At 44.5% G+C, this 24,819-nt stretch overlaps 2 protein-coding genes across 5 annotated transcripts in view; one reads left to right on the forward strand and one right to left on the reverse strand.

The window, feature by feature from the left end:
- PHF5A (PHD finger protein 5A) lies at window positions 1–10,981 on the reverse strand. 4 transcript variants are annotated; one of them, XM_065627010.1, is made up of 5 exons: window positions 10,588–10,652; window positions 9,219–9,242; window positions 8,168–8,285; window positions 7,650–7,816; window positions 1–4,739 (listed from the first exon to the last, which is right to left on the reverse strand). In XM_065627010.1, the coding sequence occupies exons 3-5, from the start codon at window positions 8,208–8,210 to the stop codon at window positions 4,650–4,652; spliced, it is 300 nt and encodes a 99-aa protein (XP_065483082.1). In that variant the 5' UTR covers window positions 8,211–8,285; window positions 9,219–9,242; window positions 10,588–10,652; the 3' UTR covers window positions 1–4,649. The 4 variants fall into 4 exon arrangements, 3 of the variants coding, with proteins under 3 accessions (XP_065483082.1, XP_065483081.1, XP_065483083.1); XM_065627009.1 differs by lacking the exon at window positions 8,168–8,285 and having other exon boundaries at window positions 10,588–10,872; XM_065627011.1 differs by lacking the exon at window positions 10,588–10,652 and having other exon boundaries at window positions 8,168–8,229.
- ACO2 (aconitase 2) overlaps window positions 10,923–24,819 on the forward strand; it is a 20,483-nt gene continuing 6,586 nt past the window's right edge. Inside the window, exons 1-9 of the mRNA XM_065627008.1 lie at window positions 10,923–11,031; window positions 16,953–17,095; window positions 18,174–18,432; window positions 20,662–20,754; window positions 21,762–21,920; window positions 22,329–22,479; window positions 23,397–23,501; window positions 23,764–23,855; window positions 24,139–24,244. Coding sequence (XP_065483080.1) covers window positions 10,996–11,031; window positions 16,953–17,095; window positions 18,174–18,432; window positions 20,662–20,754; window positions 21,762–21,920; window positions 22,329–22,479; window positions 23,397–23,501; window positions 23,764–23,855; window positions 24,139–24,244 — 1,144 coding nt within the window. The 5' untranslated portion in view covers window positions 10,923–10,995. The remainder of the gene's footprint in view (window positions 11,032–16,952; window positions 17,096–18,173; window positions 18,433–20,661; window positions 20,755–21,761; window positions 21,921–22,328; window positions 22,480–23,396; window positions 23,502–23,763; window positions 23,856–24,138; window positions 24,245–24,819) is intronic.

The raw sequence follows: 24,819 nt of genomic DNA on the forward strand, positions 1-24,819 counted from the left end.
TTGCTTTGGGGTAGGAGGGGATACGCAGCCATGGCAACAATAGTCCCCCAAAACAGTTGCACATGGAGAAGCATTACAGGGGGCTGTATTTTTCTAAGGTCTGTGTTTAAAGGGTGCCAGTTTCCAGCGTACACGGCTCCACGCTCTTATTTTAAGCCAGACTTGTTACCAGTTCTGAGGAAAATGAAGAAAATCCCTACAGCCACCCGCAGGCCACATACTTTACGGTCCAAGGCTATCAACTTTGGACAGACACCGCCTGCCAAAGGCTCTCATTGCCCACACATATGGCAGCTTTTGAGCAGAGTAAAGCTCCAAACAAGCAGAAGGGGCACCAAGAACGGCGCTTCCAAGCCCTCCCAGACACGTGCTGGGCGGTTTCCTCAGAGCCGACACAAACAGACCAGGGAGGTAGAACCGGTCTTGGTGACCAAACTGCTACTGCAGTCCCTGTCACGGCAGGAGCAGCTTGCCTGGCCCTCAGCTGGGCCTGTGAAACCCTTTCCTGTTTTGTCTTGGTTCTGAAGAATTCCCAAGGAAATCCCATCGTGGAGTCACCTTCCATCTTGGAACCAGATCTTCTCAATAACACAGTTACATCTGAACCCATTTTCAAAGGGGACAAGGACCACAGACACTTCCTGACCTGCTCTGTGTCCCCCAGGTTAAATAATTCTGTGTAGCAACCACCTTCCAAGTGCAAAAATACAAAGTTCCTCTCATGCCCCATTTCCACAAAGATCCTCCGCATCTTTCTGGGTTTGGTTTGTCCTCCCTCTCTCAGGAACCCTTTACCACTGAAGAGGACTTCTTTTAAAGCCAGCCAACACCACGCATTAAGAAATCTGTTAATGCTCTCCTGCCTAGACACAATGCTACAGCAGCCATCCTTGCCCATTTTCCCACTGATTAAAAAAACCCCCAAAACTAAAAACAACTTTTGAAGGTTTTTTCCTCTTTTTTTTTTTTTTTTTTTTCTTTTCCCCTGCAGGGGAAGAGGGAGGGAGGAAGAGAAGGGGAAGATTTATGACAGCTATTATGGGCAGCCTTATTTTCATCACTCCTAGTTTAAAAGGAATTGAGTTACAAAAGAATACTTCCCCCCCAACACTCCCTTGCTTTGCTGGAAACGAAAAATCAAGCTGTCAGCCAGAGATCAGGAAATTAAAATGACTGCACTATTTTTAGCATCATTAAGAAAAAAAGGCAATTACATTTCTAAAATTCTATTGTTGTTTTAATAAGGTGTTACTAAGAAGGTGTTACACATTAGGGCTCTTTAAAATAGTTGTGCCTTGACCATGCTCCTTTAATTATCGCATCGCCCTGGGTACACATGCAGGCAGAGGAATTCTGTCACAGTATCTGCTCACGCATTCTTGGCCATTTGGCTATTACGTCAAAGCAAAGCTACTGAATCATGTGTGCACGGGGAGAGAAGGAATTGCCAAGCTGCTGGGACTGAACTCGTTTTGCCGGGTTCTTTAATGCCAAGGAAGGGCAGTCAGGTCATAATCGGGCGTAATTTAACACCGCCATACCCCAAATCCTCTTTACATTCAAGTCACATGACAAGCTCAAGGAAATGAAAAATTATTTCCTGCTATTGAAACAGGCAAACAACATCTCCAACTGATCCCTGTAATGAGAAAATAACAGCTCCTGTGCAGATAAGGTTTCAGAAGCGGGATTTTGTCTGCACCTCCCGCAGGGAAAGCTCACAGGCAGACGTCAGGCCTTTGCCTACCTTCATATTTTTTTTTTTTTTTTAAAGAAATGTACTGCTGCGGGCTGAAGGGCTTTGTCAAGACACAGTCTAGATGATTCAAAGGACTTGAGATGTGTTACTGAGCTATTCGCTGAGCTCAGTTGTAGCTGTGGCTGGTAGTTGGTCTGGAGAGGTAAAAGGGAACATCTACATCTCAGAACACAGGGACACCTTGTTAGTAATGGCAACAAAGAAGCCAATACTTGATAGGCCAAGAGGTCCCATGTTCCCGCACCCCAATGTAAAATGCCCTTTGACATTGTGCTCTGGTCTCCAGTACCGCCAGCAAATCTCCTTCTACCGGACAAGTACTTAAAAAAAAAAATCTATTTAGGTAAGAAATACTGCACTTTTCTAGGGCCCCTGCCTAGGTTTCATTTGCTGGTGAACAGAAATCATTACCGTGCAAGCAAGGCTGAGTTTTTCTAGACTACCCAACTGTATCCATTACCCTTGTCTGAATTAGCAGCTTCAGGGCAATGTCCTGTCCGTGCTCTGAAAGCAGCAGAGCTGAGCACCAGCAGCATTTGGCATTCTCCCCAGAGCTGTCTGAGCAAACAAGGCAAAGGGTAAAAAGCCCACCCCTCCCTCTCTCCACCTGCCCAGTGACTCAGAACAACTCGAAATGGCAGCTTAACTCTTGTTGCTGCTGGAACGCAGACCGATATACCCAGCGGTCAGAGTGAGGGCACCAGGACTGCCCAAAAAGTAGGTATGCTCAGCCGTTTTTGGGGGTGGGGGAAGGGACGGGGACACTCGTTTCTCTATAGCAACCACTGCCTGGCTGTTCTGCTCAATGATTGGGAACAAGGGCTGCTCTAAAATTAGATCTTCTAGGGGTCCCTGCAGCCAGGGCAGTAACTCAGAGACAAAAGAAATAATTCAAACTTCATTACCCTCTACCTTCACTGAAAAACTTTTGTTATCTTAGAAACTTCCGGGAAAGAAAAAAATACGTACAACCTTTTGCATTCCTAGTGTGATAATTTGGGTGGCCTAACTGAGAGCAAGTGATAAATTCTGGTTGAAGTGATAAAGTTCCGAGTACAAAAAAATCTGCATGTCATGCCCTGCTTTTAAAGAAATACAGAATTTAACATGGCTGCTCCCTGGCTCTGACATGGGCTTCCCAGTCAGGAACGCAGCAACTGCTTATTCAGGTAGAATTCTTTTCAGAGAGTGAGTTTGCTGGAACCAAAGAACCAGTTTTCTATGAACATCTTGGCAAATGGCATCCATGTTAGTAAAAATTAATCAGAAGCTCTGTAAGGGAACCATGGTACAGGAAGAAGACATACAGATAGTCTCAGGACTGGAAAAAGCTTGGAAGAGAAACCTGACAGAATTACTCGCTGGGGAGGAGAGGGAGGAGCAGCTGAGGTAGCTGTAGGAACAGTCCCAGCTAGAGCCAGCTGCAGCAGGAAAAAATGACTTTTAAGGGAAGGATGATCACAACTTGTCTGTTTTCACTCTTATCCAAAACACCTAAATGTCTGGAGCAGGTAGAAGAGGCATTTAAGCCAGAGAAAAGTTAAAGAGGAATCAGTAATAGCCTCAGGGGAACAACTGAAACCCTGGAAGGGGCACAAACAGACGCTACACCCCAAAACTGTGCAAAGAGAATCTCATTACTGTAGCACACACTCTGCTCGGACAGTGAAGACTTTAAGCACTATGGTGCATGCTGAGCTAGGACCCCAATTTAACCATCTGAGTAGTGCACACACTAGTAGGAAACTCAGTTCCTCCTCTGCATAAAGGCACCCGTTCCCAGATCTCTGCTGAGCTAACAGACCGCTTTTAGCCTGGACTGGTATTTGACAAACAAGCAGCCTCTGGTTTTCAGTATGCGTACGGCTAATAGCATAGAACACAATAGCTGGTTTCCAGTTACAGCAGGGAAGGCTTTAACTTATTCACAAGAACAGGATAGCAAGTCAAATAGCTTAGTAGGTTTTAGAAAAGGATTGGATGTTTGCATGGTGAAACAACACCCACAGCCGTATTAGCTGGGATAAGGGTTACAAGCTCAGCGATCCTCATGCTATGGGACAAAATGATCAGTGGCTGGGATCACAGGCAGACAAAAGCAATAGCCATTCCCTGAAGCTCCTTGCAGCAAGGTCACATGGCCATAAGCAGGCAATGTCAGAAACCAGATAAGCCATTGTGCAGTTCTAGCTGGGCTAATCCTGCATGTCCCCAGAAAGCTCCAGAGAGGCTAGGCATGGAATGAACTAGAGAGGAATCCTTGTTACACAAAAAAAACCACCCAAAAGAATAAGCTTTATTGCTATGCATCCTACATAAACGGTTACAAGAAAAGGCCTTGGATTAATCTATCAAAAATGAGGTGGAACGGCTGTGCTCTCCCTAGGAAGGCACCAGCCATGAGCAGGTTCCTTACAAAAGAGGGCAGCACAGAAATATACCGGAGGAAGGTGGTGGGGTGAGCAGACACATGGCATTGCTGCTCTGTTCCTCAACACTGATGCGTGGGGAGATTTCTAACAATTGAGAGGAGGCTTGGTAAGAACATGCACAGGGTGTTTCCCCACATCAGAAAGGATGCTTGTTTTTTTACTGAGCTGGTCTCCTCCACATGTAAATATTTGCCCACCAGGATTTTTACAGCAAGCTGGGACAGCTACTAGCAGAGCTTCTGAAAAGGCAAGAGACAGTAATCCTCATTTGTTCTTTCTGATAGTCAGTTTGATCAAATTTCAGTCCCCACTGTTACTTCTCCAACCTCAAGTATACTACTGATTTTGTACTGCTTTAGAAAAAAAAATAACTATTATTGAAAAACAGTTGATTAAGTCCAGAGATGATCCAAGACTCTTGCCAACCTGACAGGAGGTGTAGCCATGTATGGATAGGATCACCTCTTCTTGAAACCATACTTTTTCCTTTCGTAGAAGAGGTCTGTCTTGGAACTGCCCAGGTTGACGATCTTAGGGCAACCATCCCTCTATAAGAAGAAAAGAGAATGTAAGTTAGGAGATGGGTAAACAGAACTACATCATCACTTCCATAGTTCTAGTCAGTTCTCAGTTCCCACGCTCCTCACCTTGTCCTTAACACACATTTCAAACACCTGTGCAGACAAACTGCCCTCCAGTTCTGGTTTCTAGCAGCCAGAGAGTTGAACAGAGGAGGACAGATGCCTTTTTAACATTACTCTAGGACATTCGCTTCCTCAGGGTGAAGATGGAAAACAGCTTGTATAACATCAGCAGTTTAAAGAAAATGATGCTCAGTACCTCAAGACTGGATTCTTTCTAAATTAAGATAAACAGGATTTATAGGGCCCTTTCCTTTTCTTCACCAAAAAGAATCTTGTTGCTTTAGATGTCACCAAACCATTCTTGTGTTTAGGGACCCTCTCAGTTGTGACAGCAGAGCTGAATCCGAGATTTCCTGCATCCTGGATTGGCTGTATGGTCATCTTGGGAGAGGACAGCTATTCACAGCAACTACATGGATACGTCTTGTACCTGAATTCCAGTAGATGGTGAGAAAAAAGCCACAAGAAAGCAAGAAAGGGAGTGGGGGAGACCCACCTCAAAGGTGTGGTTGCAAACACAAATCAGAGATGTACTTCTTGGTGTACCAGGGGACATTTGTCCGTGAGCCACCTGAGCCCAGAATCTGCATAACTCTTAAGCGCAAAATGTCGCAGCTGGCAACAGCAGCTGCGAGGGGCCCAGCAGGCAGAGGAACATGTGTCCTTGGCTGTTGTTTAAGCCTGAGCAGATTAGATTTGGAAAGCCTCTGCACAGGTGTCAACTGCTGTAGAAACTCCACTCAAGCTGCCCCACCGATACCTACTCCCATGCAGGAGATGCAACTCAGTGGGGAGGGTCTGCTTGGTAGAAATAACAGGAGTGGGGGGAAAGAAATCATCTCTCCCCCATACACCTGCCACAACCCATCTCTAGCTACTCTCTCCTAATTTGATTTCGAACCTCAATAGTAGAACTCTTCCAAGCCTTGCCTCCCACAATCCAGGGAGTCTGTGACAATCTTGACAGCATTATTGCAGGGCTCTGTTCATTCTTCCACCTCCTCTTAAGGAGGCAGCACACAAGCCTGCTCCTGTCCCCAGTAAAATATTACTTTTTGCAACTCAGAGCTGACCTGGTGACAAGGCAGGATTTTGGCCCTTACCCACAAATAGAAATGAGGTGAAACAATACCTCATTCCTCCCTCCATCAGAACAAATGTACCAAGAGTAACCAGGCCCTTTGCCTCATGCCCAACAGCATTCTACCTCCTCCATTCTAGTATTTGTTTTTTCTTCCATTTTAGTATTTGTTTTCTTGCTTCACTATCTTTTTCAACCTTTTTCCGAGGATGATGCAAGTGCTGTGACTGAAACCTTGGAATGTTGGAGAATCAGGTATAAAGCTCTGTCCATCTGCTTTTCTTATTCACTTCAGCACTAGCTACCATAATTGTGACAGGCAGCACACAACTATTCTTCTAAGCACCCTGCACCTGTGCCAGAACTTTTCAATCCTGCAAATCAATCATGTCAAATCTGCTGTTTCAGACCTGCAACTTCACATCTGCAATAATCTCTAATATTTGAGTTTGCTGGTACAGAGCAACTGTCTTCATCCACAGCAGCCTTCACCCAGCTGTCAAAAATACCTCAGTTCTGACGTATCATTCTCCTGCTCCTCCAGCTCTATGTTTTCTACAAACCTCCTTTGCAGAGCAGCTGGCTATTTCATAACTGAACCAGACATGATAAGCTACAGGTGAACATAGGTTATGAAAAATACCTATTGAGAATCAATTTGAATTGGTAAAAATAAAACCAAGCCTATTTTATTAATGACTTATCAAGTCAGGTATCTTGGTTCCAAAGGCAAGTGAATAAAACTACTGTTTCTCACAGCATTTCTGAAGTAGGAGGCAGTACCACCATCACAGCACTTGTATCCATATTTAGATACCAAGAAAGATTACGATCCTGTCAGATCTAATGACTAAATTCAGACAAGGACCTGCCCCTGTCCTGAATTTTGCTGCAGGCCTCTACAGAAAACGTAGGCACTGCAGAGAATTACACCAGCAACTCACTCAGATGAGCATGTTCCTCTAATCAGTTTGAACCATGCTCTCAGCATGTTCTCCACTGTCATTAGGAGGTCCTGGAAATGGTATTTGCAAAGCACCAAAACCCAAACAACCTTTAACAGACGCTCTCACAGATACCGTATTCTGATGATATTGCAACTGTGAGCATCCTGTTCTTGCTTCTCCCTAAGGTCTTTCTACCACTTCATTTGCAGTTCTTCACCTCTTGCACTCATGGTGTTGGAAATTAACGAACACCTTACAGGGGGTTAACAGCTGCCTCACTTCATGTGTGCAGCATCTTTCAGCACAAGAAGATTAAACAGCACTGACTATAGAAAAAAGGGATCATTACACCTCGGTCAGTGGCTGATAGTGTACTTGTAGTGAGAAGCGGCTCCTACCACAGCCTTTGCGATGTCCATAATATCTCTGATCCTGATAAAACCTAGGCTGAGAGATCAACAAGATAACAACTTCAAGCTGTAACAAGCATTGTGGGGAGGAAGTGAACCGTGTGCGTGCAGTGCAAAGTAGTCACAGATCCTTCAACATGAAGAGAGCTACAAAACCTTAAAATGCTGTGATACTTCAAAATGCTTTGCAAACACAGGGAACTACCAACAAGGGAAGAAAGGTACAAGGTAATGAAACCCAGTGCCAATATTGGTAGTGGAACCCAAGCATCCCATGACCCAACACAAATTTCAGTAGCTCCAAGCCCCTTAAAGATAAACATGGCTACTAAATAAAGACGTAATCAATTCAAGAGTAGACTGGATGACAACGTACGTCTTTTTCCTGGATGGTACACTCCTTGCAGTAGTAGGCGTCAGACACTCCTGGACCCCCGCAGATCACACAGCGCCCTTGGTACGAGCCGTAGTTACACTCATCACAAATGCGCACGAGAGTGCAGGGCCGCACGTAGGAGTCACAGATCACGCATTTGCCATCACCTGCAAATACAGCAGAGCCTTTGGTTACAGAATGTCCCTTTCTCCACCCCTACATAGAAGCTGAAAAGCTTCCTAGTCAAAGAACTTGCTTGTACAAAGACAATACAAGTGAACTGCAGAAATTTATTTGCAGGCACTGAGTGCAACTTTATATTTGCACACAGACTTGAGAAGAACAAGGGCTAGTAGCCTGGAATATTTTTTAAATTTAATCATGCATTCACAATCAGAGAATAAACCCAAAGTCACTTCTGTGATTAACCAACACCTGCATAGATCATACCATTACTTTTACTCTGAATTTTTCACTTGTGAAAAAAAATGCTGGACTGACAGGACTCGTGTCCTTACCTACACAGAAGCAGCAGTACAAGCTTCTCCCACAGTGCCACATCAACAAAAGTCTGGAGTTACTATCCTCAAAGAGATGAAATAAGAGATTGTACTCGTGGTCCCTTTAATGCTTCATCTGTGAGAAGGCCAAAGAAAGGGCAAACTGGCATAAACAGCCATTTCACAAAAGTTGCTCTTGCTTTCTCACAATGAAGTGAGTGAAATTCAAGTACTCGTATCATACAGGCCAGCAGCCATCAGATGCCACTGATGGTCTCTGCTGCGCTGGACGTTACCCAAAACACTGACCCAAGGATGAAAGGCTTCATATTCTATTACCAGTTCCCAAGGCATCTTAATCCTGACTCCCACAAACAGCTCATCTAACCTGCTCTTAAATCTCCAACACGACAGCCCTCAACTGCTACCAATGGGAATGTTTCACTGCTGAGTGCTCTTGAAAACAATCTTATTGCTTCAGGCTGTGCTTCTCCCCACTTTGCTTATTTTCATACTATTTTTGAGTCACAAACTAGTCATCTTATTTGTTCTGTTCCCCAACAAGGATCTAATGACAGATCATACTCTTTCTTCCCTGCTACAGTTGAACACTGGCATTTGATTCTGTGGGTTTTTTTCTGTTTTAACTCAAGATGTTCTCCCTCCCACCACTTCTTCTTCTCCTAGATGCTGAAAAGAAACTTTCTCAAGGTGTGAAGAAGTCAGATTCCCAAAATGCATTTTTCCCCTGCTTTGAAATTATCGGCCTGTTTGTTTTGTATTACAGATTATAAGGAACCAATCAAGAAGTCACTGTAGCTGCAGCTACTGAAAATGCTGGCAGCACATACTCTAGAACAGCACGTCTTTGTGTGACAATCTATTTGAGCATATACCTTTACAAATGTTCATTGATTTACACTTGCAATACACAAGGAACTTCCCATCTCAACGAGCAACATCAAGTTTGTGGTTAAAGCAAAAACAGAATTCAATCCCCAAATCCAAACTTTATGCTCTAATCACAGCACCATATCCTCAAGTAACTATATATAGAAGCCATACTTACATTTTTCACAAAGTCTGCCGATTGCTGTAAGAAGAAAAAGAAGAAAAAAATTATTTGAGGCAAAAGCAGGAGAAAAAGGTAAGTCACTATAAGCTTGAGTGTCAAATAATTATCTTCTGCAGTGAGCAGTCTTAAAAAAAAGTAAACCATAGGAACAGTTTGAGCATAAATATAAACGTATTTATAATAAACAATCTATATCCTCCTGGAGACATTTACCAAGACCAAAATTTAGAGGCACAGTGAATGCATGACACCCACTAAGAAAATGCACATTGATTGTTCCAGTTCAAACACAGCCAATGTACCTGACCAAAGGAAATTCTACACATAAGTTTTGGCATAGCTTTTACGCTGTTTTTAATGAGACAAAAAAAAAATCAAGTGTTTATTTGATTTAAGGCAGCCCAAATACCTTCTTCACTTCAGAACACGAAGGTAGTTAAATGTATCTTAGAAGTCTTGCCACTTGTCTAGGAAACTCACAACAATGATGTTAGTAATGTGGGTAAATGCCATAGCTATCAAGTTCTAAAGACCACATGTCCACATTCACAAAGACTAAATAGTGATTTAGTTGAAGTTGGAGGGTCAAGGGATTTGCCAGGCTGGAAATTAATCTTCAACACAGACAGACTGCTAGCTACATTAACTATTCTAAAAAGAAGTTTTCTATGGACAGTGCAGCTGAATATTTTGTGTTTATGGCTCCTTCCAAGGAATGAAAAAAACATCTGGAAAAGATATCTCAACTTCTAATCTTGTATAAGACTTCTTTAGCAGGACAAATTCTGACCTAAGCGACAAGAACAAGACTCATTATCTGTATACAGGTGTAACCTAGAAGATAATTTTATCTTGCAGACAGAAAGCTTCTTCAGCACATTCTCCTGGCTGTACCGGTATGGCCAGCACAAGAGTAAGGTACGTTAAAATAGTATTTTTCTGTGTTTAGCCATCAATCTAATCCACCTTTCTCCCCACCTGAGGAACAAGACCCCGCGGGTTGGCCCGGGTTCAAGCCATGCAGCTCAGCGCAGAGCGGCCCCGGAGCACCCGCACGTCGGGTCGGAGCCCCGGGGGCAGCGCCCAGGGCCGGGCCGGGGGCCTCCCTTACACAGCCGCCTCTGCCGCTGCGGGGAGCAACCCTTACACCACGGCAGAACGTCAAAATACAAGTGAAATAAAATAGTGAGGGAGGAATGAGGGAGGAGCGGGGAGGGGGGGGTGCTCTTCCCCCACCCCACTCGCCAGGCCTAACGGCCGCGCGCGCGCCTAACGGCCACTAACGGTACGCGCGCGCGCCTTCCCCTCGCCCCGCAGCGGAGAGGGGGTGACGGGGGAGCCCCTGCGGGACTCACTCACTCACCCACGCCCGCCTGCTTGCGGCAGAAGATGAGGTCCGGGTGGTGCTTGGCCATGGCGACGCGACACCCGCCTGCCGCCCCGCGCGCTCACCTCCGACCCGCGCTCCCGCCGCCCCCGGTCCTGGCTGGGGTGAGGACAGCACCTGCCAAAGCACCGGAGCGGGAACGCTGAAGAGCAAATCGTGCGGAGAGCTGCCAAGAAAACTCTCTCCGGGGAGCTGCTCCACCGTTAACCTTCCCCCGCCCAGAGGAGACCCACATCGCGGCCGGTGCCCCTCTTCTTGGTGCCAGTACCTCCCTGCCAGGACCTGCACAGCCCCGCCCCGTGGCGCCCCCGCCCGCGCGCCGGAGGTACCAAAAGGGCCGCGTGACGGCATCGGGACGCGACTTCATCTTTGTCAGTGAACAAAATGGCGCCGTACTGCGTCCTGGCGGCTCGGCTGCGGGTGAGCGGGGCGGCGGCCGTGGGCGGCGGCGGGCGCGGGGGCGGCGGTGACGGGAGGGAGGGAGCGAGCCAGCCGCGGCGGGACTCGGACCGTTACCCGCCGGGTGGGCGGGCGGCTGCAGCCAGCGTTCCGGGCCGTCCCCGGCTGTCCCCGCCTCCGCGTGTAGGTCAGCGTGTCCCCGGCGCGGCCCCGCGCCCCGTTTCCATGGCGATGGCGGGGAGGCCGCGGCGGCGGCGGCGCGGGCGCCTCCCGGGCCCCGGGGCAAGGCGCGTCCCGCCGGCGGGCCCCGCCGGCCCTCAAGGTGAGCGCAAGGTGAACGGGGAGGCGGCCCGGCCCGGCCGGACCCCGCCGCGGGGGCCGCGGTCCCTGTCAAACCCCGGGCCCGGTGCGGCGGTGGGCCCGAGGGCGTGGGCCCTAACGGTGAAATACAAAGCCTTTCCCGGAGCCCTGCTTTTTTCTTTCTCTTGTTTCCTATTTCCTATCCTTATCAGCGGGCACCAGCACAAGGAGACTCCTCCTTGTGTGAGTGCAAGGCCTATCTTTCGGCAACATTGCTTCAAAAATCCTACTTTTAATGTGAACAGAGGCCCATGGGTAAAAAATATGCCATGGTCTGTATATAAACAGGACCTAGGAAGACTAAAAAAGCAGCCCGATTAGGCACGTAAACTGCCTTTTTCCCCAAGGCAGTGATAGTGATTCTCACAGCCTTGACTGTCATGACCTCTAAAAAATCACATTTGCTTGTAATATGAACTCGCCACAGAGATTCTCTTACTTGAGACATTATTACGTTTAATGTCTACTCAATAATAAAGGGTGTTTGATATTTTGAAGCCTGGAAGGCAAATGTTAGGATGCAATTTTATTTCTTTAGGGCTGCCGACCGGGAGAAGGAAGCCTGTGTGCCCCTTAGTAAAGCATGTGATGAAGTCAGGCAGTTTAACTTCTGTTTGCCATTTGTGACCTTGGCCAATGTGTTCCCTTTTCTTAAAGAGTCGAAGTAAGAACTTGGCTTCTAGTATTCTGAAAGTACTTTGTGAAGCTTAATTCATGTTTTATAGTACTTCCTTACTTTAGAGGTGGGTGTTTCAGTAGAGTATAGCTTTTTTAATTTAAGCAAAAGTTGCAGAATAGCACCATTTCAGTTAACTTGATATATTCATTCTCAACTGTTAAACAGTTTTTCATTTGTACTTTGAACAGAAATCACTATTCATAAAACAAAAGCAATTCCTTTATTAGGCTAATGATTTGGTTCTCATTTTATGGTGCGTCATTGCATGAGAACAAGCAGTCATATGCTGAAATTAATATTGTATAATGTAAAACAAAGGCTGTGCTGGCACATTGAATATGGGGAATTTAGTATTCTAAGAGGCTGTCTTCTATTATCAGGCCCAGAGTACATTTTTTTTTTCCCTCCTATGAAAGACTAAATCTGTGATCATAATCAAACATGCATCTAGGTGATCTCTTTAGGAGGCAATTTTTTTTTTGCCCGTAGATAGCAGCTTGGAAATTAATGATTATGAGAATCACCTTGCCAGTCATCGTGATAGTGCCAGCATTGACCATAGCACGTATTATTAACTACTCATCTCCCATCCTAGGACTGTTTTGGAATTGGAACTGCTTACCTCTGAGGGAAATAAATTATAATTAGCCTGATTTGGGCTGACTGTTCTGTTTAAAGTACAATTCTTCTAATAGCCTCAAAGGATTAAGATCTCTTTCATGCCTATCCGAGAGATGCTTTTAGTAGCATCCCATTTCTCAAGCCACGTTGGCTGAGGTTTGTCTGAAAGAGCAGTACTGTAGAACTCTAAACCATCTGAAGTATCAGGGGCTTATTGAAGGCTTTCTGGGTAAGCACTGACATTATGTATGGGCAGCTTTGTGTATGCCAGCATGCAGCAGTGTGAGCTAGAGCTGAAGTGATCATCAGAACCCTAATTTTGGTTGCTCTTTGGAGATGGGGTCTAGAAAATTAGACTGCATTTGCAACTTGATTATACCACACTGCTTTTTTTAGGCTGAATTGTGGTGAATGTTGGAAACTTGGCCAGTGTTCTTAGATCAAGGAGGATGAGGAAACATGGTATTTTGGGTTTCAGCTAGGATTTCTAGGACTGATTTCCCAGATAGGAGTGCGTGTAGTAAAGTTGCTGCTCTTTTGAACATGAAGTTTTGCTTAGTGGACTTGTCTAAGATATCTGCTGCCAAAATATAAGTTAGTTTTTGAATCCAGACTCCCCACTATAGTGAGGTAAATGTGAGATAGCTACCTTTTCAAGATGAGCTTTGAAAATCTGTAAAGATATTATAAGTGTTGACCTCCTTACAGAGAATTCAAAAATAATCACCCATTTAATAGCCTGGCTTTTTTGTGTCTTTTAAGGAAGCTTTTCACTTGCCAAAATACCAATAGATTTAGGAGCCCTGTCATGATTACTGCCATTTCTGTTACTGAATAAGGACACTCAGGTGCCAGGATAACAAATTTAATGCCAGATGAGAAGAAATCACCTGGCAGCTGTTCGCTGGGTGATGAATCTGGAAATTAACAGTTCCTGGATAAAAGGGAAAATGTATAGAATGCTGGCTGCCTGCTTCCCTTGGCTGTTGGTCTTAAGGCATTTCTCACTAGTCAGTAAAAAACCACCACAGAAGCCCCCCAGGCCACCTACTGTTCCAGGAAAGAGCAAGAGGGAATGAAACTGGAAACTCTCAGGCTTGTGGCTTTTGCTTATAGTTCTACCACCCCATTTCTGAGGATGCCATGGAAAAATGACAGACATGGAGAATCGACAGGTGTGATGAGTGATATAGGATCATAGACCCATAGAATCATGGAATAGTTTGGGTTGGAAGGGACTTTCAAAGATCATCTAGTCCAATACCCCTGCAATGAGCAGGGACATCTTCAACTAGATCAGGTATATGTTGTAGATTCTTTATTAGGAGAGATCAGCCTTTTGAACCAGGCAGTGTACACTGTTGCTCGTTGGTGGTGGATCCTTAGGTTTGCTGGACACCAACATGAGAACAACCATATCAAATCAAATTTATTCCCAACAGAGTAGAGATGCGGGATGAGATTTAGAGCCCAGTAGAACAAAGATAGCACTTTTTTAATAGGTGCCTTTTATAAGTGTTATGTAGACAAAAATGATTCTCTAGTCTTCTGAAACTGATTTGCCACAGTGATTATTTTTTCGCCAGTCTTACTGGCCATCACAGAAACAGACCTTCAGTTTTCCAGACTTCTCTGCCAATCTCTGTGTCCAGACAGGATCCTTCACCTCAAACACTCTCCCCACTTCTGGTAGCCTGAAGTTGTGGTCAAGCACAAGTCAACTACTTTGTATCGCTATTTCTGTGATTACCATTAGAATATTTATGAAGTATTTGAATGGAGCCATGGAGTATATTTCATGGAGCCATTTCATGAAGTAAAAAGGTACATAGAAATGTATGCTCAAACTGAAAATATTTTGTCTGAATTCTATCTGAAAAATTTCTTTGTGCCTGCCTCTCTTTGGAGAGCTCTGCTTCAGATTTTTATCATAGTCAGCTTTGGTCCCAGGCAAGACTAGAATGCTAGGAAGGCTCTGCCGTTACTTGAATTTGCAAATCTGTTCTTCTGTACACTGAATTATGGTGAAATTTAGCTTTCAGTTTACTGGGTGATAAGGGGGAACTCAATTAATCAGTTGTGTTCCAGGGTTAGTTTGGGGGTTGGGGAAAGAAGGAATTACTGCATTAAACCAAAATACCTTTCCTGGTCTGCAGAAGAGATTATTTTTCCATGAACACTGATGAAATATCTCTGTGTTTTTTCCAGCCACTCCAACAGTTGGAGACTTTCAGAAGATAATGGGTATTTTGTGAGGTAAAGACATTTGCACAGCGGTAGTTACGCTGGGTAAATGCTTAAGGAAAAAAAAAAAAACAAACAGACAGGACAAAACAAACGGAAGTTACATGGCTACTAGGTAAAGAGCAGCTTATGTGTGTTAAACAATGAGAAGCTGGGTTGTGTTTGGTTTGGGGTTCGTTGGTTTGTTTGTGGTTGTTTGGTTTTGTGTTTTGTTTTTTGGGGTTTTTTTGGTGCAAGATGGAAAAGTTTCAACTCTGACACCTGTGATGTTCTGGAAGTTCTAAGCTTAAAGTGCGGCACAGTGAAATTCGATGACGGGGTTTTGTTTGCACTCCTGGAGGAGCAGTGCCCTCTCTTGTACCACCGTGTTCACTTACTTCAGATATTCTTTAGTGAAAGTTGTGTCCAGTTGCTGTAGATCTGTGTTACTCCTACTAAAAGCTGTTTATCTAATAGCTTAGGATTGTTTGGTAAAAAAACAAACTACACCTTTATTGCCAGTGTACTAGCTGTTCTGGTCGTGCCTCAATTTTCTGAACTTTGTATTGTATAAGATACTAACAAATGTTATCAAAAGGACAATAAAACAAGAGATTTGGATAAAAATTTGCGACGTCTCATTGATTGTCATTATTTCAGGCAATGTTTTCAATGCTGGTAACAAGAAAACTGGAAAAAAATATTCACAAGGAAAAATTAAAAATGCTTGAACAGATCTAAAGAATTGACTAGCGTTTTTGACAAGGCAAAACCAGTGGTAGGTACTGTGTGAGGAATATTTGTTGATTTATGATCATATGTGCCAAAGGGATATTTAGTGCAATGTTTGTGTGTTTGTTAACCTGCACTTATCAAAACATTATAATGCTGAAGTAGAGGATGAATAGAAAAAAGAGGATTAAGATCAGAGCGTAATACTGGAGGAGGAAGAACTCTGAATGCTTGTCCTCAGTCTGTTTCCAGACTTCTAGGGCCGATGACTGGGACTTTCAAAGGATATAAGAAATGCATGTGCCAGCTCCTTGGAAGTTTTTTTGGGGGCTGCCCTCTGACTCAGTTTTCAAAGTTGCATGAGAACTTTTTAACCCTGGGCACTGACCTGCCTCTTTCAGGTCAGGTGCTGTTGAAGCGTGTCGCCATAGCCTGCCCTTCTCCCATGTTCCATGGAACTGTTTCCCCGTGGGGGCTGCCAAGCCAAATTTGGGCTTTTTTTCCATGGCATTTTCCACTGATGCATTCAGGTCACAGTGTAGTTCATCTGTCTTGCTGTTAACTCACGTGCAGGGCAAGTGTGAGGCTTTTCTCAGGGGAAAGGTGAGGATGCCTTTGTGAGACTGAAGATAAAGAGCACGTGGATCCGTGCAGCCAGGTTGGTGAAGCTGATGTGTTTGTTCCACATTTTGCCTCTCTCTTGCTCTGCATTACATCATAGGCCAGGCACATACATCAAAGTCACTCCAGCTAGCATTGAAATGTAGCTCACCTTATGTGGAAATATAATAAGCTTTGTAAAGGTATGCAGGGACCCTGCATAGGGAATTCAGTATGTGATGGTGGAACAGACAGGTGTCTGGTCAGTCCCATACCGTGTCACCTGCCAGTTCTTCAATATAAACTCAAAACCAGTGAACCAATACAAACATAGGGTTAGCTTGCTTTGGAAACTGCATAGGTTCTTCTCCATCATGGCTGTAATATGTCAGGACTATAGCAAACTGGTGTTTGCTTAAGAACTATTTCAGCATTGCCTGAAAGCAAATTTTTCACTGAAAGCTTATGGCATCTGGTGCTATAAATAGAAACGTAAAATTATTTGGTAAAAGCTGCCTGTTCTGGGTAACTGGTGTCTCACCGTTTAACGTAATACATGGTATTGCATGATCAAATGCTTATTGGGTGCCTTTAGGAACCTTGGCAATTTTCTCTATTCCTCAGCCTGTAAAATCCCAGGAATAACAACTTAAAAACAGCTGGTTTATTGATATGTGATAGGAATTCACTCTGCAAGGTTCCATTTCTAATACTCTCCTTTTTCCAGCATGCCTTGAATGGTGGGATACGATGCTACCATGTTGCTCCTGTCCTGTGCCAGCGGGCCAAGGTGGCCATGAGCCACTTTGAGCCTAATGAATACATAAATTATGAAAAGCTGGAGAAGAATATCAACATTGTCCGTAAGAGGTAAGAGTGGAGGAGGTGAGGGGTCAACGTGCAGAATTTAGCTCTGCAGTGATGGGAGAGGAGGAAGAAAATGTTGTGGAGCCGTGGCATAGGGAATATTTACTGGGGAGAGCAGCTTTGAGCAGTGGCAGTCGCAAATGTGTAACATGAGTTGTAGTGTCCCCAGGTAGTGGTGAGACACTGTGGGAAAGGTTGAAAGTTATGATGAAGCACTGCGACATCCGGAGAACCAGGCCAGTGCAGAGGAGGTGCTAGAAAGGGCTCTGTCCTCTTTGTTTAATGCTCTCCTTGAGAAGCCTTCATATTGACCCTTGCTCCTTCCTGGGGAAGCAGCACGTGGGCAGTGGTCATTACAGGCTAATGTTCCTTTGCACTGTGTTTTGTCAGTGAATGTTCCCCCGGGCTCCACTGTAGGCGTTAAGCATGGAAAGGAGGGCTAGGAATCCCTAGCATATGTAAACACAGTGACCTTAATCTGCTGATAGAGGCTTGTGTGCCTGTTAAGTTGTCATTCCTGCTCCACTTACCTTGACAGTCGTTTGTGTGACATGTCCTTCAGACTTTGCATCCTTTGTTAAATGCGCTAGCTCTCATTTCAAGTCATTGTATCTACTTAGTTACTTCCCAGAAGATCTCACCACTGACATAAATAGATTCCTCAACTGATACAGCTACACGAGGAAAGGTCTGAGGTCATGAAACTCCACTTAGTTGTACTTGTTTGCTGTGGTATATCCTGTATTTGTGAATTGAGTCTGACCTCTATCTCACCTCCACATTTGCTGTCCTGAGGTCTGACTCAAGAAATGAGCAGAATCAATGTTTCTTTTACTGTATAGGAAGATTATAAAAGAAAGCACAAAGTGACATCAGTCCATATGCTCTTGAACTTTCTGGACTGAGCCCTTGTTTTAGCTGGCTGCCAGTTGATATTTTAGTGCGGTAAGAAGAGCATGCAGGTTTCTGTGTGTTAATACATCTTAACAGTCTCAGCAAAACAGGAATGCATTTTGTTACATGCTTAAAAGGGCAAATGTTGAAGTGCACAAGATGCAGATACTAAAATTCTTCTCCCTAGGCTTGACCGTCCCCTGACCTTGTCTGAGAAGATTGTATATGGACACTTGGATGACCCTGCAAAACAGGAGATCGAGCGAGGCAAGACCTATCTGCGCTTACGGCCGGACCGCGTGGCCATGCAGGATGCCACTGCTCAGATGGCGATGCTGCAGTTCATCAGCAGCGGGCTGCCAAAGGTGGCTGTGCCTTCCACCATCCACTGTGATCACCTCATCGAAGCCCAGTTAGGTGGTGAAAAGGATCTTCGAAGAGCCAAGGTCACTATTGCAGAGACTTACATTCTGTCTGTTTGAAAGCCTCTTTCCAGTTGAAGGAAGATTTTTTAAATTATTTTTTTTTTTCCCACCAGGACAGCCATGAATCAGATATGGTAACAGATTGGCTATGGTAGTGAGCTCTGTAGATAGGTCAGATGCAGCAAAGAAACAGCATAGACAGATCTTGAGTTTTTCAGCTGAGATGTATCCATTACGTGGTTTAAAGGACCATGAACGTAGGAAAAGCTAGTCTTTTTCTGTTAATGATGGAAGTCCAGGTGATATGTGTGTTCTGGAGAGAGAGAAGGTATTTCAGCTAAGGGAAGAGTAAAAATCTATTTCAAAGGGGGAAGAAAAGGAAGACACATTAATCTGGAGGGTTATGCTCTTTACACTGCAGTATGGCAGTGCGAAAAGCTTCCTGAACGTGTGTCTGCTTTGCACTGGTGTATCCTGTAAGGGAGGAGCAAATAACTACGCTCATTTCCCAAACCATTTGCTAGTGATTAGCTGAAGAACACTAACTGAAACTTGCAGCTTTCAGGGCTAGTGAGGGTAGGTATCAATGTGTATAAAAGCATGGAGGATGTTGGTTTTTATTTGGGAATTTCAATGTGCTGTTTGTCCAACTGCTGATTCACTGCCTTTTTAAAGTGTCCTGCTCACTGTTTTACTGTTTATTACTCCGTAGGGCCTTCTGTTAAATATAGACATATTCACTTCTGTCCTGCATACCACAGTGCATCTGCCAAGGAACAACATGCTCTTAGCATAGCAGGGAGGTGGGGGAAATCTTGTTACTCCAAGTGGGCTTGGCCTGAGTCCATTGTTGGCATCAGGAGGGGTTGTGCCTTGGACGTTGACACCAAAATTTACAAACAGTAAACAGTTTGCAGGGGCCTGGCTGCATTTTAAGATTTTAGTCCACATCAATTCTCAGAAACTCCTGATGTTGAACTATCTGCTTCTGGCTTCTTCCTTCAGGCCACAGCAAAGCAAGTTGTACCACTCAGGAGTGAATTGGCAGAGTTCTTTGCTTGTCTCAGTCTTAAGTTGTGCAATTAAGAATTTGAGACTTACTAAATAAGACAGTTTATTTTCTTCCCTTCACCTCCTGTCTTCCCCTTCCCCCTAGTCCTGCATTTGTTCTCTGTGGTGCAATTATATTTGCTGCAGCCCCAAGCTGAGCCGAGTCTCTCCTTTGCCATCCGCTCTGAGCAGAGCAAGTGAAGGTCCTGCCACCTTCTGCTGCTGCCAGTTGGCACCCAATGAATGCTGGCAGGCTGGAGAGTGGTTTGGATCTGCTCCTGGCACATCAGTGTGCTTTACTGGGGGAGGGATGCACAGAGTGAAGTGACCCGACACCCAGTGGAAAAAGAGGCTTAAAGACCTACTGCTGCCTCATGGGAAACTTCAGCAAATGTGTGCTGAGACAATTCTTCCATTATCTCCAGTTTCCCCTTTCTCTTTATTCTGAAGTGTAGCTGCATGAGAACATTCTTTAAGAAACTCTCTCCTCCTAGCGCTTATCTTATCTACTCTGCCACTCCTCTGCCAAGAACTATCAGGACATAATAGTGTCATACTTCCTTGGCAACCGTGGTTATTCTCACAAGCAATTTTCATGGTGTGACCGCCACCAATAATGGTGATAGTGCAGCAAGAAAGGCAGCATTGTCTGAGTCTTGAACAGAGGGCTTGGTAGAATGAGGAATGACACCCACCAAATCCCCTAGCAGTGAGCAACTTTGAGTTCCATTTCTTAATCTGTAAAAATAAAGCCAAAATGCTTATCTAAGGAGCTTGAAATGTCTGCAAAGCAAAAGGAACAGCTGGTAGACAAGGAAGGAGGGGTTAGAAAAAGAGATGGAAACTGATTGGAAAAAAACCCTGAGAATACAAGAAATGAGCAGAGCATTTTTAAATGTCTTATTGTCAAGGTTTTCCTTTAATTGTGCTATTTCTCTTGTGCTAGTTGGAATTGGAAACTAAAAAAGATGCTTTAGTAGAGCTGCAAGTTGGATGAAATTAAATGGCTTGTTAGAAGTGACTGGCAAACGGTCTTGATCCCTTTTGGTTTTAGTGATGTGCATCTCCCTCTAGCTGCTGCAAAGCTGTGAAGCAAACTACAGACAGGCATGGGAGGGAAGGAAATGTGTTTGAATGAGCTCTTGATGTGTGGAAGAACAAAATGTGTTACTAATACTGTGCATTTCCCTGTGTGAACAGGACATAAACCAGGAGGTGTACAACTTTCTAGCAACAGCCGGTGCCAAGTATGGAGTGGGATTCTGGAAACCAGGGTCAGGAATCATTCACCAGGTAAAGTGTGTGGGTATGTTTGCAATCTTTGAACATGCAGTGGCTCTTTTACCATATGGTGAAGCTCAAGTGCAAACCCTTAGAGAACTTAACCAGCTTAGGGAACCAACTTGCTTTCCTTGAGGCGGGTGAGGTTTCTTGCTTGCTCTCTCTCGGTTATCTTGACAACAGTGGTTTTTCTTAAAGGTTATTTTGGTCAAACTGTAACCTGATGCGTGATTAGGCAGTGCCAGCAGCATGCCATGTGAATCACAGAAGCTTGAAATACCTTAACTGCTTGTGGCCTGGCTCCTCTAGGTACGGTTGGGACAGTAAGGTGATGCCATGGAGCTGGCTACGTAGGACTAATGTGAATTGCTTTTGGTGGTAAGGAAAGCAGCTTTGGGATCATACTTTTTTAGGGTTATTTTGTATGTGTTTGGTTCCATAAAAACCGGGAGAGTATATGAGGACACCAAACAAAGCAGCTTACTTTAAGTACTCAAGAATGGCAACACATAACGAGTTGCTGTGTGAACTGAATAAAATGCAAAACAGTTTCCAACAGTTTCCAAATCTGAGATTCTCTTGTTAGAGCACTTTGACCTCAAAAGAATATGACTGTCCCAAGATAACTTACCACTTAATGAGGCTTTTTTTTATTTTTAAGACCAGCACCTCTGGCAGGATTTCCCTAACTTGCTTTTGGTAGATTTGCTTGGGGGATCCAGTAGACATTTTTCATTGTTCCTCTGAGCTGCAGGCAGTAAAAATTGAAGTTTTCTTACTATCCTGGGATGAGCAAGGATCCTTGGGCTGAGATTTGGTACCTAGTTCTGTCATTATATCCTCCAGAAGGAGTTTGAAACACAAGCAAATTTACAATCCAGAAAAAATTAAATTACTTTCCTGCTACTGAAATCTGCAAATACAAACCGATGTAAATTCTTGTTCTTGCCTTCTTTCTTGCTATCTTCCCCCTTCTTTCCCAACAACAAGGAAGCAAACAATCCATTTTTTATTTTCAGATCATTCTGGAGAACTACTCCTACCCTGGGGTTATGCTGATCGGCACAGATTCACACACCCCCAACGGAGGTGGCTTGGGAGGAATCTGCATTGGTGTGGGTGGAGCTGATGCTGTAGATGTCATGGCAGGAATCCCTTGGGAGCTCAAGTGCCCAAAGGTAGGAGCACAAGGAATACTAAACTTTGGGATGGATGAGATTTAAGATATGTAAGAAATCTTGTTTTTTCAGGGTCTATGTATGTAAGGCACTATGTACCATTACAGTCTTGTTTGTAAGCACACACTGGCTTAAACAGCTGGTCTATGATTCATTGGTGGCTTTGAGTTTCCATTTCCAGTGTTTTTACTCAGGAACTGAGAGCAATAGGTGAGTATTGTTCTCCCTTCAGTTGGCCCTGCCAGTGGTTTCAGCCCTTGTGCACATGTTCTGATACTTCAGGATTTTCTCCTTTTTGGTATCGTGACCCCACAGATTTCTTAGGAAAAATTCTGAGGAATTGCTTTGGCTGCTGAAAAGAAGTGATGTCAGTATTTTTTTTTTTTTTTCCCCATTAACATTGCTCAGGTTATTGGTGTAAAACTGACTGGCAAGCTTTCAGGCTGGAGTTCTCCTAAAGATGTGATCCTGAAGGTGGCTGGAATACTCACCGTCAAGGGTGGGACAGGCGCCATCATCGAATACCATGGGCCTGGTGTGGATTCAATCTCCTGCACTGGTAAGACAACACAAATCTCTTATCTCAGTGGATTGTTGTTGGAGCTGGTGTTGAGTTGTCTGTGGAGGCTGGGAAGGGAATCGGGCAAGAAGTTTGTAACATGCAGCTGTACACTAGCTAGTTGTGGGTCTTGGGTGCTGAATTTGAACCAGCAAAAATTGCGGTTGTCTGTAAGGATGCTAGTTAGGACCAAATTACAAGAAGTGTCCCTGTCTTTGGCTTGAAGCGTAGCCTTCAAGCTGAGCTTCTCTCCATTTGCATGGCTTGGCTACAACTTGTAATATTTGGTTTTACAAACTGAGAGCAAATTGGGATTTTTCTTCTGTGAAATTAGAAGAACTTGACCTCTGATATCTGCTTCTGGCTTGTTAAATGTCAAACAGCAGCTTCTACAGCTTCATCGCTGTGTCCTTGAAAGGCATGGGTGATCCCACTGCCATGAACAAATGTTGTTGTTGTTTGTTTTTATTGTGTTCTGTCACTGAAAGTTTTTTATTCAACACATTAAATTTCTCACAGATTTCTGGCTCTTCCAGTAAAGATAAATTAGATGGTAGGTAGGGCTGCGACACTCATTGCAGGTAGCAGAGGCACTGCTCACTGCTGTGAAGATATTTGGTGCTCATTGCAGACAGGGGGTTCCCTGTCATCCCTTCCAGTATGTGCAGGAATCAGTGTAGCTTTCAGCTCCTTCCTTGCAGAAAAATCTTGTCACAGGCACTGTATCAATCAGAAATGTTTGGGGCTGAGCCAGCCATTACGTAGACACTGTGTCCTTTCTGCTGTGGAATTAAGTTTCTGTGGCTAATGCCCTGATCTCTTTTGGCTTTGCTGGTTTTTTCAGGGACTGACTTTTGGAGAATTGGATGGTCTTGGACTTCTCATTGACCCTGTGGTCTCTTCTCTCACTCCTCTAGGAATGGCAACAATCTGTAACATGGGGGCTGAAATTGGAGCTACCACATCGATCTTCCCTTACAATGCAAGGATGAAGAAATACTTGGGCAAGACTGGGCGAGCTGGTAAGAGGGTTTGGGGATTCAACTGGGTAGATGTGTGGGTTCAAGTGAAGGTGTATTCTGGGGGCAGCATCCTCCTACAACAGTGTATGATGTGATTTCTGACCTTGCATGGTCCTGTAGGTCATCTGGTACAAGCAGGAAGTCTGTAGACGAAGTGGCTGGGGAAGTATATGGTGGACACCCTGTGTTTACCTATTCCAAGCTTTTTTTTTCCCCTTCATATTTGCCGCACTTTGCAGATCTCCCTTTTTTCTTATTCCAGACATAGCTGCACTGGCAGATGAATTCAAGCATCACTTGGTACCGGATGCTGGTTGTCAATACGACCAGGTGATAGAAATCAACCTCAGTGAGGTAAGGCTTCCTTAATGCTTGTCATCTTGGATGTTGTGATGTGATTCTGCTTTGTGTGAACGTGGACCAAGCTGGGAGTTAGATGTGACACCCCTTGCGCTGTGCTAGAACATACAAAAACCACTCGGCTCTGCTTCACTGACAGCTCTTGCTCTGGTGTTCATGTAGGAGAATCCTATTTAAACAGCTTCCAGATAGAGCTATGAAACGAATTGACTTGCTGCTGTGTTTTGGGGATTTTCTTGGCTGCTGTAATTTCTGACTTTGTCACTGTTTCTTAAAGCTGAAACCGCATATCAATGGACCTTTCACACCAGACCTGGCGCACCCTGTGTCAGATATTGGTGCTGTGGCAGAAAAGGAGGGCTGGCCTGTTGATATCAGAGTTGGTGGGTAGCATTTGCTCTTTCCTCTGCCTTCATCCTTGTGGCGTAAATGTTGCTGTCTTGGGATAAGCGGTTGGTCACATAGCTTGGGATCAGATCCTTTAATTACTGCTGTTTGTTCTTTGACTTTGCCGCAGTGTCATCTCTTCGGCCATGTGAATTTGCTGGGAAGGTTAGTGACCACCTGGGTCAGGTGTGTGGGATGAGATCTGGGACAGTTGGAGGGATTTTAATCTCAAGAGGCAGACAAGTTTTTTTTCCTTTCTTGGGAACTTTTGAATTGTTGGGTCAACAGGAAATGTTACCTGTTGAAGAGCACCTTTGTTAAAAGTCTGTTGCAGGGATTTGTCTGTTGAAAAGATCTGTCAGGGGGTTGATTGTCAGTCCTCCCAGCAGTTGGCTGTTGAGCTCTCAGGACAGACTAAAGTTAGTACTTGCTGTCCTAAAGAGCAGGCTTGGATATTTATATACTCACTTGTGGGATGACAACCTGTGAGCTGGCTTCTCAAATGTTGCTCGCTGAGGGAATGAAAAGAATGCAAATACATTGTAAAGGCCACATCCCAGGTGTGAAATGT

Source organism: Caloenas nicobarica, chromosome 1, assembly GCF_036013445.1.
Source record: "Caloenas nicobarica isolate bCalNic1 chromosome 1, bCalNic1.hap1, whole genome shotgun sequence".
Lineage (NCBI taxonomy): Eukaryota > Metazoa > Chordata > Aves > Columbiformes > Columbidae > Caloenas > Caloenas nicobarica.